The following is a 21,134-nucleotide window of genomic DNA, read 5'->3' as shown; positions in this document are numbered from 1 at the left end:
GCTTATGTTCACTTGCCTAAAGTTCAATGTTCAGTGTATTGTTGTTGATACATAATTTTTGTTTACAATTACGGTATTCTCAATTATTTATTTTGTTATGCTTAGGCTCTTCTTCCCAAAAATGTTAACTTACTTAAATTATATTTCTGTACTCCTAATCAGTCGACCGGGCACAACGAAGAGTGCAAGTTGTGTTTAACTTATATTTCACAATAATTTTACAGGTCAGTAATAAGTCAATGTGTGTATGTATACTTACAGTCCTGAAGATGACCTCAGATTGAAGTGGAAATATCGACATTAAAAATTATTGAACTAAAACCTGTGTTTTATGTTTTCTCTGGGCCTCGAGCTTATCAAATAAAAATTACATCAGATTATTTAATAAGTTAAATGAATTAGATATTCCAATATGGGTAGACGCGCGTAGAACTTGTTGCCACTTGTTTAAAAAATCAAATTCACTTTACTTAAGGGAATAAGGTAACGGAAATATGTATATATACCAATATCGGTTTCAGACAAAAGAAAAAACTGGGCATATTTAGCAAGAAATAAGTGATGAGTAACAAGTAGGAAAGTCTAAGATCGTGCGGAGCCGAACATTAAATACCCGGCGCAAGTACTAAATATATGATTTTCACCTTTCCGAAAGCAACCGCTACATGGTAAGCCGGGGAGTATCAATTTTGAGTAAATTAGCGTCCTCAAATTTCGAAATATTGAAGTTTCAAGCATTTCTGAAATTTACCGTTATATGAAAACCGGCCTCAATTTTAGTCCGATTTCAATAACTTTAAAAATTTCGCTTTTATGTGGAAGGCACAATAACCATACCGAGTTTGGTATAAATTGGTACGACGGTTACCGAAATACATATATGTGATCATAAGTGCGCGGTGCCACGCCCATTTTCCAAAATTTGGTCATAAACGTATTTCTTGGTAAAGAAGTGTTGCAAGCATCAATTTTGAATAAATTAGCCTTAATATTTACTTATTTATCCAAGATTTCGTATTTCTTCAAATTACCGTTATCTGGGATGTGGGCGTGGTTACTGTCCGATTTTAAAATGTTCGGGCATTTGGTATGCTGTAGCAGGGCTAACAACTGTGCCAAGTTTCAAAGAAATTTGTGCAGCGGTTACCAAGATATACTAAGGGAAACCATAAGTGGGCGTGGTTACACACATTTTCCAAAAATTTATAATATTCTTATTTTTAAATATCAATTTTGCGTGAATAATCTTCAGTAGTTACTAAAATATCGCAGTTTTCGTATCTCTGATAATTACCGTTATATGGGATTTTCAATACCATCCGTTCTACGCCCGGTAGAAGTGCACGTACAAAGTTTCGTTAAGGTATCTCAATTTTTACTAGAGTTATCGTGTGCACAGACGGACGGACGGACGGACAGACAGTCACCGCTTAATCGATTTCTCTTTTCATTCTGATCATTGATACATTTGTCTATATCTATCTCAATTCGTTTTGCCTGTTACAAAAAGCCGTTATTTGAACAAAGTTATAATACTCTTATGCACAAGTACGCTCGGGTATAAAAACATACCTGAGTTAATTTAAAAGAATGTCATAACAGAACAAATCACTGATTGACAATGTATGTATTTGTAATAAAATAACAAATACGATGTCGTAAACCTTTGGTTTGAAATAGCTATTATTTTTGTTCAACTAAATTGGCCTTTATAAACAGGTGGCAAGCCCTCTTCGTAATATTTGGAAGCTGAAACCGTCTTAAACCTCTTTTGTCTGACTCTCATATGGTGATACCTATCTATATCAATAACCTAATTCCTTTAATTCAAATGGGATTTGATTTTTTAAACAGGTGGCAACCCTCTATATGTAGTTAAAAAATAAACCCTTTTAATATACGTTTCTATTGATACCCATCTCTTAATAATTCATTTAACTTATAATTCATTTAACTTATTAAAAATTTTGAGACAAATTTTTTAACAGGTGGCAACTCTTCAAAAAAATATACCTCTATTGTCTACAGGTCAAGTTTTTTTAATCTGACCCTTCATTTTTTTTAAATAGAACTGATCGTGCAGATCTGATGGCACTGGCAAAAAATGAAAAAATGATTTTATGGATTAGCAAAAACGCATTAATTCAAAAATTGCGAAGAATGAGCAGGTTTTTGTTTCTTCTTACGAAAGCTAACAACCCGTACTATTTAATATTTTATATTTCTTCCATTACAATTTAATGAAATTTTGATTAAAAAAATTGTTTTTCTGGAATATCGCAGGGATCTAGACGTGGCAGGTTTATGTGCTCTCATTAAATGACAGTTAAAAAAACAACGTCTTTGAAAGGTCTGCAATTAGAAAATTTAGCCAAATACGTGTGTGCTCCATTGCACAATATACTATTGAACTATGATCCTCTTGCGCCACTTTTGATTTATTATTTAAAAAGTTACAGAGCGAGAAATAAGTAAGAAAAATTACAAAAAAAACAATATACATATATTATACCCAAAGGCATATTTTGTCCATGCTAGCAAATCTGCACCGTTCGTTCGATTTTCGATGTATGTGTATCTCGGTAACCGATTTATAAATTTGTACCAAATTCAGTACAATTATTGACCTTGCCATAAAAAAGTTATATGTTGACAATTTTTGAAATCGGACTAAAATTAAACCCACTTTCCACTTCCAAAAAAAAAGCAATGTAAAAAACGTATGGTGCATTGCTTTGAAATGTTACACCACGTTGGATTTTGTATCCTAGCAGCTGAAGGAACGCATACAAAAAATTTCAGACTTATGCTCGCGACTTAAAAAAACATTTTTTTTACAAAGAAATTCGAAGTTTCTGAGAATTGCCCATATAATTATATGCATTTTGGAAATCAAATTTTAGATTCGTAATCAGTGACTCCGAGAGTTCTTAGGAATCAAGCTTCAATACAATCTAAATTTATTTTAAAAAAGTCGTCGGTCATATTGGATCCACAATTGAGTAGTCCACTTGCAAACAACGTTATGTAATTTTATAATAGTAAGCCATAAATTAAAAAAAAAATCGTCTACAACAACAAGTAACATCCAAATTGTATATTTCTTTTTATTATCTGAAATTTTGGATAAATAAGAGCCTAATAACATTAAAAATCAAAATCGCAGTGTGGTAGTTTTGCAAATTTTATATATAGAAATGAAATATAGCGAGTTTTGAAACAGTAAGTTTTATATAGCCAACTTTTTTAAGCTTTTCGCGTTCTCTCCTCCATGAAGGTTAGACTGCTTCTTTTTTAAGACGTCTTCCACTAGGCACCGAAACTACCACGTTTTCTTGTAGTTTTCTAAGTTCATCATAAGGTGGAATCTTTTGAACTTGTATAAATACGTCCAATACATATTATAGCGACTTTTGAAAGTGTATATATACATACAGTAAGTATTATAGCGACTTTTGCTAGAGTAGCTAACATTTGATGATATTTTTCATCAGGATATATAAGGATTTTGCACTGTATTGTTAGTGGACATGAAACTACTTTAAATACTGGTACGTTAACCACCAAAACCTAAAAAAAAAAATTTACATAGCGCACTTTGCAAGTGGACTACTCAATTTTGAAATTTGAAAATTTAATACCATCTTCGAAGTCATCGACGACGAATGCCGCTGGATACCAATTTTCAAAACAATCAATAATTTTTTTTTTAAAAGTAGCCCACAATATTTGATCCGCCATCTTGAATTTTCAAAAATTTAATATATATTTCGAAATCAGTGATAACGAAAACCCCTAAATACCAACTTCCATTGAAATCTGTCAAATATGTACATATTGAGTAAACATTTTTTTCGTCCTATATTTTCGATTCGTCCCTATGTGCGGCGGCGACTGTGACGATCACTTACAATAGGTTTGTCCCGCGGATGCGATGTAAGTACATTATTTTTACATGTATAATGCGTTACTTTATGTCCATGATAAATTTAAAGTGCAATTTTTAGGTCGATTTTCGCCAAAATTTTGGCATATCTGCGCGCTTGTAAGCGGTACATTGTCCCGCTAAATAAGTGTAAGTGATCAATTTTTGACATCGTCCAATGTTAATTGATGACCACACAAATGCCCAACGACGATAAAATAACTTTATTTTAAAATTTTTTATTACACAATGTTACACAATGGTGGAGGCAGCTCGATTTGTGCAGCAAGCGGCCACGTACGCGGTGGTCCACTGCCTATGAGTCGTAAGGTCTGAGCAAACTCGGAGATGGGTCCACCCATTTCATGTGTTGCATCTGACGGAGGTGGAGTTGTGGTGTAATCGTCTCTGGCACACTCAGAAGTATGCGAAGAAGAAGATGTAGCCCTATGGATCAGGGTTGTTGCGAATATACGCATTCGCATTTGCAACCGCGGAGCTTCCGCAGTAAATTTAACATTCGCCTTCGCAGGAGAAGCTCGGCCAAACACTAACATATGTATGTGTAAGCGTCAATCTATTATTATTATTCGCCTTCGCAATCGCAATAATCAATGCGGTGCTTTTGCGAATGCGAATGTATATTTGGCAAACAAAATGACAAATTTAAGCCAATATTTTTTGCCACAATACGGGTAAATATTTGTGTAACAAAACTGGTTTAAAGTCAGATTTATCAACTTGGATAAAAGTGTCTTTAAACCTATTATTTCTCAAGTTATATAACCGAGCTATAAATAGGCAGCATGCCCGACGACTGGAATTTAAGTGTGCTCTGCCCAATCCGCAAGAAAGGTGACCCCGCCATTCGCGCCAACTACAGCGGGATCAGCCTTCTAAGCATAGGTTACAAGGTCTTATCGAGCGTATTGTGTGAAAGACTGAAGCCCACCGTCAATGAACTGAATGGCCTTATCAGTGTGGCTTTAGACTTGTCAAATCCACCATAGACCAGGTATTCACAATACGCCAAATCTTGGAAAAGACCCGCGAGAAAAGTGTCGACTTTAAAGCCGCTATTGACAGCACTAAAAGAGTTGCCTATACGCCGCCATGTTTGAATTTGGCATCCCCTCAAAACTCATACGGCTGTGTAAAATGACGTTGAGCAATACCACCAGCTCCGTCAGAATTGGGAAAGGCCTCTCCGAGCCATTCGCCACCAAACGGGATTTCAGACAGGACGACTCCCTTTCATGTGACATCTTTAATCTGATGTTCGAGAAGATAATAAGAACTGCAGAACTGAATCGCTCAGGAACAATTTACTACAGAGCGTGCAATGGCGGGTTGCGTTTCCATTAAGCTATGAGCAATTGCAATGCTGTTTTAATTGGTGATTTTGACCTAAAAAGAAGAACTATTTACTATTTTTTTGTTATTTTATGAAAATACTTACATATTTGTCTGAAACTCGCTTGCAATTCACCTGTGAATAAATTCTCGCGGGCTGTCAAAATTTTCCCCCATTCACTTGCGTTAGAGATGCCGACTTTTCATTTTCGAAATTTTTCGAACTTGTTCAGAATATGAGGATTGCGGAAAGTGGAAAAAGTCCAGTGGAAATATTATTTAGAATTGGGCTGATTTAGTAGTAACACTACCTTATTATATAAATTCGCCTTGACCAGTGCATTCCTAAATTCTCTCTGTCCTCTGGCTATGCATACGTCGTATTCATACGAAAATAAATAAGAATCAAAAATTTTGTACGCCCAAATAGCATAGGCATTTTATTTTATTATATTATATATTGTTTATAAATGGATTATATTCTTATAAATCATATGTGTTGAATCATATGTTTTTGAAAAAAATACACACACACTGTGCTTTTTTAACACTTCATTCGAATTAATCGCAGCGCTTTCAACAGAAGCAATATTTTGATATGAAATAAAATGGCTTTGAAAGCTAATGTAATTGCCTTTCACGGAAAAATATTGCCATTGAACCACAATTAGTCCTTGACCTTAAAAAAATTGATCAAAAATATTGTTCTTCGAAAAAAAACATGCATTAAAAAAAATATTTTTGGTATTTTTTATAATACCAATATTATAGATTTTGAAACGAGAAACACGATTCCACTGTTTAAAAAACGAAAAAAAAATTTCAACCCCTCAATTTGAAAAATGCATTTTTTATGATTTGCATGCAACATCCACACAATTTTATATCCCTCGAACAACAAGTGAGTTTAGTGCTATTCAAGACCTTTAATTTAAGCCAAGGTATAAGTCTCTAGGCCCTTTGAGACCTAAATTATTACGATTCTGAAGTTAAACTCGAAATTTCATTCGACATTTTACGCAATTTTTTTTCTAATTTCGGAGTAAAAAATAGTACAGCAGTTTCGAAGTTTGGTTTAAAATTGCTAAAACTGGCTCTCAGAGGGCCTAGAGACTCTACCTTGGCTTGAATTGCACTAAAACGCATTTATTTGCATTTTGTTAAACCAAAACGCTTAAAATTAACGATGAAAACAAAATAAAAGTGTTGTGTTATAATTCGTACAATGTTTTTTACAGTGTGGAGAACGAAAGCAATCGCACATTCTACGAAACAAGCGCAGGTTTTACGAAAATAATTTCGTTCATTTTGTGCATTTTACAAAAATTTCGTAAAAATAGTACGAAATCTTTAGTAAATAGTACTAAATTCGTCAAATGTACTAAAGATCTGATGTCTCATATTTTCGTAGTATGTACGAAAACGGTTTTGTACAATCAACGAAAACTTTCTTGGCTTAAAATTTCGTAAGATGTATGCAAGTTTTCGTTATATTTACGCAGATTTCATTTTCAGTGTACGGCAAATGTTAAAGCTGTTTTTGATAGACTTCTTATGCCGAAACAAAAGGTGATAGAACTTTCCTGGCTTAAATTAAAGCTAGAACTCTCGATTAATCTATCTGAAAATACCATTGCTGCACATTGACTTGATGATCACTTAGTCATTTGTTGTATACAGACTTGTATTTGTTTTTATTTTATTTTATTTTATGTGACTGCGATCTGAATATTGTCGTTAACCAATTAGAGAATCTATCCATAGAAAGGTAAATTTTGTGTAATCCAGAGATTGTTGAAGTTTACAAATATTATATAAGTATATATATTTTCCCAATAATATGAGGATAGCTTACAAAGGCATTGTTAATATGCACGTGTTTATATTAAAATATGACGACATAACAATCTGACTCTCAGTCAACGGTTCTATAAATATTTCTGGGATGCAGTGGTAATAATGAGCATTTTCAGGTACTAAATATAATAATCCCGTCCTTTGATATGCTTATGTGAGCATGCTGAATGAAGAAAAATACAAGTTTATCAAAATAAAAAAATAAAAACGACCAAAACATACTCTGGCATGTAATCTGATTGATCAGCTTTTGGGTTATCCCTTTCAATAGAGTTCGGTTCATCTCTTTCATTTTTATCGTTAGGTTTCTTCTGCAGTGTGTTCGCCATAAGCATAATGTTCCTTGCAATACGTTGCTGATCAATTTTACGCTGATCCTCATCTGATCGCCTGTCTTTATTCTCAGATATGCGGCCTTCCATTTCAGCAGGGCGCTATGTACAAAAATAAATATAAAAATCATTATAATAAAACATAAATATTTTGAAAACTGTACGAGCCTCGAATATTGGTACATCCTGGGGATTCGTCCAAATCTCCGAACTTCCTGTTCCACTACCTGAATCGGCAGTTATTGCTGAATGTGCAGGTATAAGAGGGGAGCGGACACAAACCCTTGATCGGAATAATCACTATTAATTTTCAATCCAATTTACAAGTCAGCATTTTTTTAGTTTATTTTAACATTTATTCTTACAAACTATAAAATGGTTCCAAAATATTTGTTTTTAACCGCAACATTAATTCTTAAAAACATTTCGTGAAAATATATTGATAATTATCCCTGCCATTGTATAACTTAATGTGGTAAATAGTAAACAGTTATTTTAGAATACAGTGGAATGGCGATAATTCTTAAATCTCCTTGAATTAATTCGTAAATCTCCCTTGAAAAATCTCATTTATTCGCAAAATTTCCCTCGTTAATTCGTATTTTTTGACAATGCAACTGATGTAGGTATGTACATTCCTCGAAAATCTATTTTTTATCAAATCCCTTGGTAATAGTGAAAATATATTGTATCATGAAGTCAACAACAAGCCTGCAAAATATTAGTCTTTTATTTTAATTGTAACAGCCCGCGCATCGACCTGCAAGTGACACACAGCATACATACTAGTCGAATCAGACCAATTCTTGTTAAAACATCTGGGTTCAGCAAGAGGGTTTGGTGCATATTATTAGATAATGAAACCGTTAACGCAAAAGATAAAGTCAAATATCATTTCTTCCCTTTAGCTTATCGTTAATCTCAAACTTATCTGTATTTCGACCAAATTGTAATTGTTTTATTAATAATTGCACTGGACTTTAGTCAAAAGATGTAGAGATCAGCATTCATATTTCTGGGGTGTATTTAGGTCGCTGGTTCCAAATATTCTAATCTTTTTTTAATATTAGCAGTAGTTTGCCAATTTTTGCAAATTTAGGAAGAATTTCGGTAGGTCTAATAGAAAAGCCATTATTTTCCATCACCGTGAAAAATTTGGTTTATGCAAATGAGTATGGAAACACTGAGCAGGCACAACTTCTAGAAATACTAATTAGTTTACATATGTACATATGTTTATGCATACAATACGAAAATTGCAAATATAGGAAGTAGACAAAAAAAATTTGGTTCCTCATTTTTTTTATTCTTAAATAATTTTTTATAATGTGAACGATTTTCATAATAATATTATCATAAATCAGTAACAGTAAGTCTCGCCTTAAATTTGGTATTTATTACGTACCGATCGAGTAATATTTACCAAAGTTATATCGAAAAATTTAGGTGGATCTCCAGTTTTTTTCTACAGAAATTTCTCTTCAAAAGAATCGGATTACAGAAAAGTGTGCTAAGGAATGAATTTTTTTATTCCTCTTGGAGAGTCCTCAAAAGGATTTCCCAGGATATGTTAAAGACTATTGCATTAACCTACAGTCACTTTTTCATATAATGGAATTAACTAAAATATTTGTATTTAAACACTTATTGCACATCCCCTACTTTCATATATCGGCAAATTTAGAAACCGCGAAAATTGTGCTACTTCGGTGACTACACTCAAAAGAAGTCAGCTAAATATATTTCTCTCAACACATGCTTTGGTAACTATAACCAAATACTGTATGATTTGGTTAATCATGTGTTGAGAGAAAAATATTTAGTTGACGTAACTAAACTCTTTCCTCAGTGTAATGAAACAATGGGCGTTTCTTACCGTAATTGTATTTTGTTAACGTATGTTAATACTAATGTGCTTGAAACCACTATTAATTTATAAAACGATTCTTAATCTTGGAAAATACATGTTTGACTTCATTCACAACGATTTTGAAAACTGACCAAATCGGCGTGACCAAATCCAAGGTCTTTTTGATATTGTGTAAACATCCGAAAACATAACAACATTTGAAATAAATCTCGTCTCACTTTTTTATATTTTTCACCTGTTTGCTGAATTAGTGATGAATTGATTGAAAACAAACGTTTTTGAAAGTTCTATCTTAATATCTTAAAAACTTGTAGTCTTATTAAAAAATTATATATGAACGTGAGATACTAAATTTAATTTGATATATCGCCTTGTTTATAACAATTAATGTATTCCATAGATATTACGAGCCAAAGTTTCATTTTCGAAACTCCTACACTTTGAATCAATTGCGCGGGGTAAAGATATGTTTTAAATTAATCTTTCGTGACCAATAACAAGTGGCTTAGACCTAAGACAACATAATAATGCTGTTACAATACCGTCAAATGCCTTTTATTTTCCCCCATATAAAATCGACCCAGCCTAATGTACATATCGTCGTTTAAAGTAGAAAACCGCGTATCGTGGTTCTGCAAAACCTCGTAACTGACATTTGTGCCAAAAAAGATATTTGCTCACTGGAACCTTCTGGCATCAAGCCCTTATCCATTCATACTAAATTATCGATACTTAGATAAAAAAAAGAGATAATTAGGGATAAAAGAGAGAAACGTTTTGAAATAAGTTATACCCTCTCCTATAAAATTTTGGCAACTTCACATACGAGGTTTTGCATTTTCTTGATACGTGGCTTTGTACTTTAAACGACGATATGTTCGTTCAACCTAAGGCATATCAAACAGGTAGTAGCATTAGAGAAAAAACAACATTTGCGTGTATTTTGTTGTTGCTTCTGGTATCGAAAGTGTCCAAAACGGTTCTTATTTTTTTGTTTTAAGTCAAAGCGTGTCATGTGATATACAAGTAAAAAAATAAAATTTAAACTGGAAAAAATATAAATTGTTGCAACTTTCTTTCTTAGTAAATTTGTTTGCTTCTCGAATTGATCAGTCCTTTGCAAGGCCCAGTAATCGGCGGTTGTGCTGATTAGTTGGGTGAACGTTCCAAAAGCTGCTGTTCAATCGCTTGTTTTGTAGGGAAAAAGGTTTCACATGCAAATAGATTTTAACAATTTACAGTTTTTGTGAGAAGAAAATAAAAATATTTGACATTTTCGAGACCAAATAATTAAAAAAAAAAAAAATCAAATCAGCTGCTCTACTAATACTGCCTGTTTAATGTGCCTTGATTCAACCTCTTAGGGCCAATTTCACAGTTCGAAGTTAAGATTTTTGTACTGAAAATCTGTAGTTAACTGACGATTCTGAGTTAACTACGCACTGTGAAATACATATATAACTGAATAAATATAGTATTTTGCTTACTTTAGTTTTTCCAACAGTATATAGTACGCAGACTGAAAAAATAGTACAATACTATATTATAGTACTGTTGGCAACCCTACTTAAAACTGTAACTGAATTTCGTGTATTATATAAACATCGTGGATTTTCTTGTAATAGTCGTTGATCGGTACTTATTTTACATTTGTGGGTATAAAATATACTTTTTTACTTCTTCAGAAGAAACAAATTTCTAAGAAATCGTATTGAGAAAGAGCGTATTCAGTGCGTAACTTTTTACTTAATAATGGTTTTTCGTTGAGTACAGCAGATCAAAAGCAAAAAAAAAAATGCCCTGGTGTAATATTTTGTATTTGTCTATTTGGGACTGTGTAAGGCTCATCTATAAAAATTATTTGAATGGTCAGTACTGGATAATCCTCACTGATATAAATGCGGAAGGTTTGTTTGTTACGCTTTCATGCTTTTTTAACTACTCAACCGATCTTAATGAAATTTGGCACACTGGTGTCATTTAGCCCAACTTAAAAGGTAGGCTAGCTTTTATATCGATTATACAAAGAGGCGTGGCACCTCCCATACAAACGGAATTTTTCATAGTGCATACCTCTGGAAGTATTTGTGGTAGAGTACTGGAACTTGGTATAGAGATATATGAAATCAATACTATGCCATATAGACTGCTTTTTTTATACTACCCCCCGTTAAAAAATTAACTTCAATTGAATTTATAAGTTAAGCGAATCATTACGAAATAGATGACGATCGAGTCGTTGTAACCCAGAAATGGTGATTCTTAGGAACATAAGAAATGGTGATTATTAGGAACGAAAGAATGTTACTCATACGCGCGTACACCTAAGTAACACGCTTTTCTGCTCATATTTGATACAAAAAATCTTTGCACATTTTCATTTGACCACTCATTATTTCGTATTTATCAATCGATTTTCCTCATCAGTAACTTGATTTTTTTTTGTAACAGAACAGGCTTTAGCATGATAAAAAAATTGAAGGTAGTTTCACTTCAAACTTTTTTGACGGTTACAGGCATTTTTGAAAATTGTAAATTGTACATTTTAGAAGCAGCGTTGCCACATTGGTATTAACAAAATATAATAGACGGTATTTTGGGATGGTAGCTTCTACTATTTTGAATGGTTCTTAGTCTTTTCAGACAATCCTAAATAGTTAATTTTATGAATTTTAAAATGTGAAATAATTATGATTAGAAGGTTTGCGTAACAAGCAAAAAGCGAATTACATTAATTCACCTCAGGAAACCTCAAAAGAAGAAGGCATGTCAGGGCCGTAAAGATTTGCGGATTTTTATAAAATACCTGCAAATTTTCTATTTATGTACTATGTATGTACATTGGACTAAAAAATTTTCAGTTTTTTAAGCTTAAACTGGTTTGCCATCTGAGGTGATTTAAAAAAAAGGTACTTTAAAAAACCTATTTTTATTCATAAAAAACTCAAGGAGGTATTTTCAAATCGGTCCAGCTGACGTAAATCATAATATTTTTCCGAAATGTTTTGGTGAAGGTTTTAAAATATAATAGATTTTATAATTCCAATGGAGAAACAGTACCGATTTTTTTGTGGGGAGTGATATATGTAGTATAATGTACATATGTATGTATGCAAATATACTTACATACGATTGAGTTTCTCGAAAACCTCTGAAATTGAGGAAATACATACATATATTGCTTTGAACAAACAAATCGTACTTCGGGAAGAAGGTAGTACGTATCAAAAATCATCAAATTTTCTTAAAACTTTCAGAACTTTTAATTTGATTTAGTTTGCAGTTTTGTAGCAAATTCAATTAAAGTGCACGTTTGAAGTAGCTGGGGCTTAACGTTGATTTTTGGCAAATTTTACTATCTTTTATACAAAGTACGCAAAAATTACCGCTACCTCTTCTTCTATATTGTGTAAAAGTTTCATAGATATATCGATTACCGGTAGCTGGAACAAATGTAAACTCAAAATTTTAAAGCCGTTTTTTTCGAGTTTGGTTTGTTTGAATTATGACATTATTGAAGTAAATGAGCGATATTTTCGACGCTTTTTTATATGTTCCATACCTTCAACAAAAAAAAAGGAAAAAATTAACCGTAAGTCCTACCCAATTCAAACTTACCCTACACTAAAATTGAATAGGCCAAAAAATTGCATACCCAGGGATTTTCTAAAGAACTTAATTAAAAAGTTTAAAATGTTTTCGAAAGTTTGTTGATTTGTTTTTAATATTGCACAGTGTTTGAAATTTGATTACATTTATGGGGAAATCTTTTGAGATGAGGCTTTTTCAATATTATAGTTTTTTTTTACAATAGTAGCATAACTTTGTTTAATAATACTGGATCACAAATTTTAATTTGGTTTATGCTCTCCAGACGCCACTATCCAATTTCTATGTAGAATTGCTCGGTGATTCCGAAATTCGGGTTTATTTTTTTTCTATGGATACGTTTTCGAGATATTTCCAATTTACCGTTATTCAGCTTAAATCAAAAATTGGTTCCTTTTAATCACGTATATCTTACGAACCAATTTAAAAATCTTAATTAATAAATACGGCAAATGAAAGCCAATAAAATTCCCCATAAACCGTATATACATCACCTTCCGATAGGGCGTATAGTTTCTGACAAATTAATTAATCATTCCAGCTTTTTTTATTTTTTAATGAAAAAATGAAAAACAAATCGTTCTCGCCTATACACTTAATCGCAGACATTGAACAAGGCATACAAAGGATAGAAGGCGACAGACAGAAAGACACGGTCAGATGCAATATTGCTGGCAAAATCAACAATTACAAAAATAAGTTAAAGTGTAAGCCAAAAGAAAAATTTATACTACAAATTTTTGAAGAAACAAAAATTTTTTTAAAGAAACATAAGCATTCATTGGTTATCACAAGTGCGGACAAAGGTAACAAAACAGTCATGATGTACCAAGCAGATTATAAAAATGAAATGAAAGGCCTCTTAAGGCCTTAAGTGACAAACAAACATATAAGACCATAAGAATTGACCCGACGCAACAATTGTTAAGAAAAAATAATACCATCATAAATGAGATATATAAACAAAAAAAATATAGACGTAAAACTCAAACAACAATTGACATGCCATGCAGCTACAGCACCAAGATTATACGGACTACCGAAAATTCACAAAGAAAACACTCCACTTAGACCAATTTCAAGGTCAGTTAACGTTCCATGCTACAACCTCGCCAAATTTATAGGAAAAATATTGAAAAATATCGTCTCAGAAAGCTACAATATAAAAAACTCCTTTCAACTTAAAGACAATCTCAGCAAGACTACCATTGAAGATGACGAAATATTAATATCATTTGATGTAATATCACTTTTTACTAATATCCCTACTCAATTAGCAATTAGGACAATCATGCAAAACTGGAAAATTTTGGAAAAGACACGACGATTACAAAAAAAACAATTTCAGTCCGTTCTCGAGTTCTGTTTGCGAGACAACAATTACTTTGTTTATGATGGAATACACTACCAGCATATATATGGAATGCCGATGGGAAACCCTTTATCCCCAACTGTAGCTGATATTGTCTTAGACAAAATACTGGATGATAGTATCGCTGAACTTAGATCTAAGGGCATATATATAAAATACATAAACAAATATGTAGATGATATATTTGCCATAATTAAGAAAACGGACGTATTTAAAAAAGCTGAGCATACAAAAATTAAATTCACAGTGGAAGAAAGAAATCCATCGAGATAATAACCAGATTAGACTGAATTGGTATTCTAAAGCTGTAGCCTCACTAGGATGATAAATTTTCATCCAAATCACCCATGAAGTCAAAAGAAAAATACTGCCATGAACTTAATTGAAAACAAGTAAGAAAGTCTAAGCTCAGGCGGAGCCGAACATTAAATACCCGGCGCAAGTATTAAATATATGTTTTCCACCTTACCGAAAGCTACCGCTACATGATAAGTCGGGGTGTATAAATTTGAAGTAAATTAGCGTCCTTAAATTTCGAAATATTGAAATTTCAAGCATTTCTGAAATTTACCGTTATATGAAAAGCGACCGTAATTTTAGTCCGATTTCAACAATTTTTAACGGTTTGCTTTTATGTGGCAAGCACAACAACCGTACCGAGTTTGGTACAAATTGGTAGAACGGTTGCCTAGATACATATATGTGATCATAAGTGGGCGGTGCCACGCCCATTTTCCAAAATTGTATCACAAACAGATTTCTTTGGTAAGAATTGTTGCAACCATCAATTTTGAAAAAATTAGCTTTAATATTTACTGATTTTTCGAGGATTTCGTATTTTTCTAAATTACCGTTATATGGGATGTGGGCGTGGTTATTGTCCATTTGGTATGCTGTACCAGGACCAACAACTGTGCCAAGTTTGGAAGAAATTGGTGCAGCGGTTACCAAGATATACACATGTAACCCTAAGTGGCCGTGGCTACGCCCATTTGCCAAAATGTGTTAATATTCTTATTTTTCGTCTAAAACTTATTATAAATATTAATTTTGAGTGAAATATCTTTAGTAGTTATTAAAATATCGCACTTTTCGTATTTCTGAAAATTACCGTTATATGGGAGGTAGGCGTGGTTATTGTCCGATTTCGCCCATTTTCAATACCATCCGTCCTATGCCCAAAAGAAGTCCACGTACCAAGTTTCGTTAAGATACCTCAATTTTTACTCGAGTTATCGTGTGCACAGACGGACGGACGGACAGACAGTCCCCGCTTAATCGATTTCTCTTTTCATTCTGATCATTTATGTATACATTTGTCTATATCTATCTCCATTCGTTTTGCCTGTTACAAACAACCGTTATGTGAACAAAGTTATAATACCCTTGGGCACAAGTGCGCTCGGGTATAAAAATTTATAAAGTCAGCGACCAGGAGTTCAGAAAAGAGAACAAGAATAAAATTAAAACCATCTTATATAAAAACGGATACCCTAGCGCGCTCATAGAAAGATTCATAGCAACAACAATTAACAAAATAGAAGGCGCGAACAACAATATGAAAACTAAAAATGATAATAGAATATTTACTGGCATAACATACATACCAGGTTTAACGGACAACAAATCGCTAGGAAAAATTGATACATAACGAAAGAATCAGCCTCATTGCGTAAGTCGTAAATTAGGCTGAATTGTACGACTCGACAACATTAGCATTGTATACTGTCGTGCTGAAATAAGTAAACGACGAAAATTGTCGAAAACTATGCAGTGCTGCCAAGTTCTTCCGTTTTAATACACTAGTCGAGTGGAAATTTTAGGCAATGACGCTAAATTTTCGATACGATTCGACTCTCGAAAAAACGACTTGCATTCGGCACGACTCTCGCAATGAGGCTGAATAAGTTTTGCGCATCGACCGCATCGCACACTCAACACAGTTTTTACCAAAACAAAAGACAAAATAAACAAAGAACAACAACACAACGTCATATACATATGAGATTAAATGCAATGGCAAAGCTGACGTACGCTGCAGCAAGGTATACATAGGAACGACGAAGCGAGCTTTAGGAGTCATAGGGAATTTACATGAGGCGATTTTTCAGGCGATTTTTAGTTGAAAGCAACAATCGCTTGGTGTAAACGGCCTTTCAACTAGTCGCTTTCAATGAAGTTGGTCGGCTGCCTACTTTCGTTCAACTTTTGGTTCAACTAATTGCCTGTGAAAGTTGAATCATGTAAATTCCCTATCAGAATCTTCGAGCATAAAATAGACGTGAAAAATAGAAAGATGACAACTGCATTAGCCCAGCACCTGACAAAAATCAAGCACAGAGCGGACTTTGATAATGCAAGAATAATAGACATCGAGAGGAAAACAAAGAAAAGGATGACGTTAGAAGGGCTTCGGATACAGCAACAAATACACTGTGCAATGAATTACAAAGAAGATGTAGACAACATAAATTGCGCGTACACAGCGATAATAGCGAGTAAATAACAGCTGGGATAAAGTATTGATGTATTTAAATGTTAAGTGTCAATTTAAAAATGTGATGTCCATAAAATAATTAATGTGATTTTATGTGATTTTATGTTAAGGTATGTTTGAAAAACATGTTTTGGTATACACGTTTGTTAATTATGTTTTCTTGTAAAAATATATAGACTCCCTGAGGAAGACACAATAATGTGTCGAAACGCGTAGGAGGCAGAAAAGAAAAACCAACGTTTTTGCTTTAAAATCAACGGCTGAAAAGCTCCAAATATACAACTCGTAACAATTTATATACATACATTGGCCCTACTTAAAAACTAGAGAAAAAATAAAATTTTTCCATTTGTACTAAAGCCTATGATACAAAAAGGAATGATTTTTGCCACCATGTTAGCCATTTGGCTTTTGCTGGCATTATGACATCTCTATTAAAATCAAGCCACCAGCCTTAAAAAAAAAACATTTTCAACTGCCTTTGAAAAAATTTCAAACAACGGATTTTAAAACGAAAAATCAGTAATTTTAATAAAATCAAAAATGAAATGCGCGTTTGAAAGCTGTAGGAATCTTAAAAATTTGTGCAAGGATTTCAGATTGAAATTTTTCAAATTTTATCGTTTATTAAAAATAAGTGGTTAGAACGTGCCCTGTAACGTGAAGGTATACAATTTTCCCGAAGTACGATATGTTTGTTCAAAGCAATATGTGTATTTCCTCAATTTCAGAGGTTTTGGAGAAACTCAATCGTATGTACCCTGCAAACCAAAGTTCCCGAAATCTTAAGGAAATCGTTAGGAGTATCTCATTTCTGTAACGATTTCTTTACGAATTTTCAAAGAAAATTATATGAAGTGGTTGACACGAACTCGTAAAGAAATTTCTGTACGAAAAATAAAAAAAATTCTGGAAAAATTCTGAAAGATATTCTTCACATAGCACCATTATTTTCGTTGCTTCACAGATTTTCTCCCGAAATTTCGTAAAAGAATGGAAGTGTGCGTAATTTATTTCATTTTAGAAAATTCGGCAAAAAATCGAATTAAATCTTAACGAATTCTTTAAAATTTCTTTACAATGCAGAATACTCTGAAAAAATGGTTTGCAGGGTAAGTATATTTGCATACATATGTATTTACATTATACTACATATGTATATCACTCCCCACAAAAAAAGTTTGAATTTATCCGGAATTTGTTAAATAATAAATAATAATAATGATATTTAATAAGATTGGAGTTTACACATATGTTAGTGTTTTGCCTAGCTCCGATTTGTGGCGTGCGCCTTGATGTTGTCACACAAAGGGGAGGGGCCTACAGTTTTACGCCGACTCCGATCGGCGATTGTATTTTTATGAGAAGCTGTTTTCAATGGCAGTTTTTCCATTGTTTGCCGAGGAGCAAGCGCTAATTTAAACCAGTTTTTTTGTGATGTTAGGTTGAAACGACCCTACCATCCCGGTAGCGCGCACTGATAACCCTTATACTACTGCGGATAAAAACATAGTTAAAATTAAATAACAAATATTTGTTGTTGAAAACCTGTTTTAAATCGCAATGCAAAAAAAGTTTTATGCAGTTGTGCATAGGCATACTTCGAAAAAAAACAGGTGATAGTAGTATAGCGTTTACGTTTACCGTTAACTTTTTTGTTTGAAATTTTTTGTATATATGTATTTTTTCCTGTCAGGTAAAATCGAAATCTCGTTAACTCAGAAACCTCATTCGGTCATGAAATTTTACCGGTCCCTTGCTAAAACGAATTATCGGGATTCCACTGTACATATATGTTTACATACATACATATACATATGCATGTACATAAATATTTATATTTAATAAAAATTGTGCGTTTTGAATATTTAACTACATTGCTTCTAAGCTTCAATTCATTTTGTTTGTACGGCTGTTTCTTTTGTATCCGACTCATTGCTCGACGTCTCGGATCTCGATCTAGAACGAGAGGAGAAGAAGAACAATGAGACTTATACATAGGGAATGGCTAAATACTAGAGTCCGACCGATGAATCGGCCGATGCCGAGGCTAATATCGGCCAAAAGTATCGGAATCGGCCGTTTTTGGCCCATTCTTGAATTAGGTATTGTTATTTAGTTATTTGATTATGTTTTTCTTTTGTTATTATAAAAGTTTATAAAAGCATTTGTTCTTAGAATGAAATTATATTCAGGATTTAATCGGCAAAGAATCGGCCGATACTGCGGTCGGTTAAATCCTGAATTAAATTCATTTCAAGAACAAATGCTTTTATAAGCTTTTATAATAACAAAATAAAAACATAATGAAATAACTAAATTACATAACCTCATTAAGAATCGGCCAAAAACGGCCGATGCCGATTCTTTTGGCCTATACTAGCTCCGGAATCGGCCGATTAATCGGTCGTACTCTACTAAATACCTTTTCTAAAATTCAGTATTTTCTGAATAAATTACAAATTCGTGCTTATGAATGTAAGTATGTATGTACTTATATTGTACTTACTTGTTGACGTCTTCGAGCTTTTTGAGCAATCGTTCATTCTCGCGACATACAATTTCCTGATCCCTGAGTATGGTTTCACGAACAGTGAATAGATGATTGTTTTCTTGTCGTAAAGCTTCATTCTCTTGCATATACAGTTTCACCAGTTCAGCCAATTCATTACCATCTAACTCAACTAAGCGTTCCAGATTTACTTTCGGTACCTCGATACCACCGGTCGCTACACGTTCGAGATGCAATTCTAATAGTTCACCATTTTGTTGCGCCCCGTTTGGTGTCTTCATAAAATCATGGTGCAAATTTAGCGCAGCTTTGAGATGATCATTTTCAATTTCTAAAGCGTTTATGTCACGCTTGAGGCTCAATATAAGCGCCTCGCGTGGATCCATCATAATGACAGGTTTCGTGCGAATCCTTTTGGCTCTGGACGCATATCGTAAAGTGTTCAAAGTCTCAGCATAATTGTATTGGGCTGGAGAGACGCAAGCGATCATCAGTGTAACACCGTTACCAGCTAAGCTGTCAGCCAGTAATTTGGTCAATTGACTATCGCGATAGGGAATGTGTCCGAATCGTTTTTTATTGTCGCTCAATGAAGCAATACAATATCCTGGAATAAAAATGTTTACTGATTTCCATATTATCCTCAAGTAAAATGTGGTTTTACCTAAAACCATTAAACTTTTATTAATATTATTTGCTTCCTCCAGCGTCTTGCCTTCACTAAGTGTTTTCTTGGTAAGTTCACTGCCAGCCAGATCCACAAAATTTATTTTTCCATGCTTCGAAATAAACACTCCACCATCCGTTTGTTGTTCAGAAATTATGTGCACCGTGAGCATTGTGTGTGAACGCGACGAGTGATCGTTCATGGCATGAGAACCAACTGCACGGTTCCTCATTCCTGAAATGTACAGACCATAGAAAATTGTAAGTACCCCCCGTTTATTGATAAATAACACTATGTAAAACGAAAAATTAACTTTTTAAGTGTTGGTCTGGTCGAGTAATTCACGAAACCATGTTTAGAATTTTTTGACATCCTAGAATCTCCCATTTATGTGTTTATATAAAACTATTTTTAAATGACTTCTCGAGCTAAGGAATTTTTGGCTACGTTAGTTTTTAAAAGGGTTTACGTACTCATGAATGTTAAGGTATTCTTGAACTATATGTATTTGCATCTGTAAATGTGACTTTTTCAATACATATGTAATTGTGTATGTCTGTCAAATTCACAGTCTTTATTTAACTATTTAAAAATACGATCTTTGAAAAAGAAATAAACTTAACTCAGATGATTCTACTTGTGTGTCAGATGAAAATAGAAACATTTCTATTTCGTATGTACGTGCATCTGCTTTGTACAGAAACAAATCTAATTTGCCTTTACACGATATGTTGGCATTTCCATATGTAACAAGTAATTTTTAGCAAAAAACAACCGACTTAAAAAATATATATATCTATATATACATATTTCATGATCCAATGATCTGATCTAAACCAGATTAGTATGGGACCACCTCCGACAAAAAGAATTTTCGAAATCGGTTGACATGCATACAAAAAAAATAAAAATATTCCGATGAACTGATAACCTCCTCCTTTTTTGGAAGTCGGTTAAAAGGTGGCATGCAAATACATATCGTTTAAGAACACCTTTAGAAAACGCTTTTTACCAAGGTACGTTACAAGGCGAATTCATATAAGGTGGTATCGATTCAACAAATACAACAATTACCTGTATTTTGTTTTTGCTTTTAGCTGGTGATTGTCAAATTTCAGCTATTCTTCTCCGAATGAAAAA

General features: G+C 33.3%; 1 protein-coding gene across 1 annotated transcript in view; it reads right to left on the bottom strand.

Annotated features, from left to right (window-relative positions):
- Window positions 1-6,818: 6,818 nt before the first annotated feature.
- LOC118742397 (kinesin-like protein KIF12) overlaps window positions 6,819-21,134 on the bottom strand; it is a gene marked incomplete in the record, with an annotated part of 95,963 nt that continues 81,647 nt past the window's right edge. Inside the window, 4 exon segments of the mRNA XM_036474449.1 lie at window positions 6,819-7,298; window positions 7,358-7,569; window positions 7,636-7,750; window positions 19,325-20,228. Coding sequence (XP_036330342.1) covers window positions 7,286-7,298; window positions 7,358-7,569; window positions 7,636-7,750; window positions 19,325-20,228 — 1,244 coding nt within the window.

Source organism: Rhagoletis pomonella, unplaced genomic scaffold (genome assembly GCF_013731165.1).
Source record: "Rhagoletis pomonella isolate Grant_MI unplaced genomic scaffold, Rhpom_1.0 Rhpom_scaffold_00007, whole genome shotgun sequence".
In the NCBI taxonomy this organism is placed as follows: Eukaryota; Metazoa; Arthropoda; class Insecta; order Diptera; family Tephritidae; genus Rhagoletis; species Rhagoletis pomonella.
Note: the sequence above shows the minus strand (reverse complement) of the source record. Positions and strands in the feature narration are given on the sequence as shown.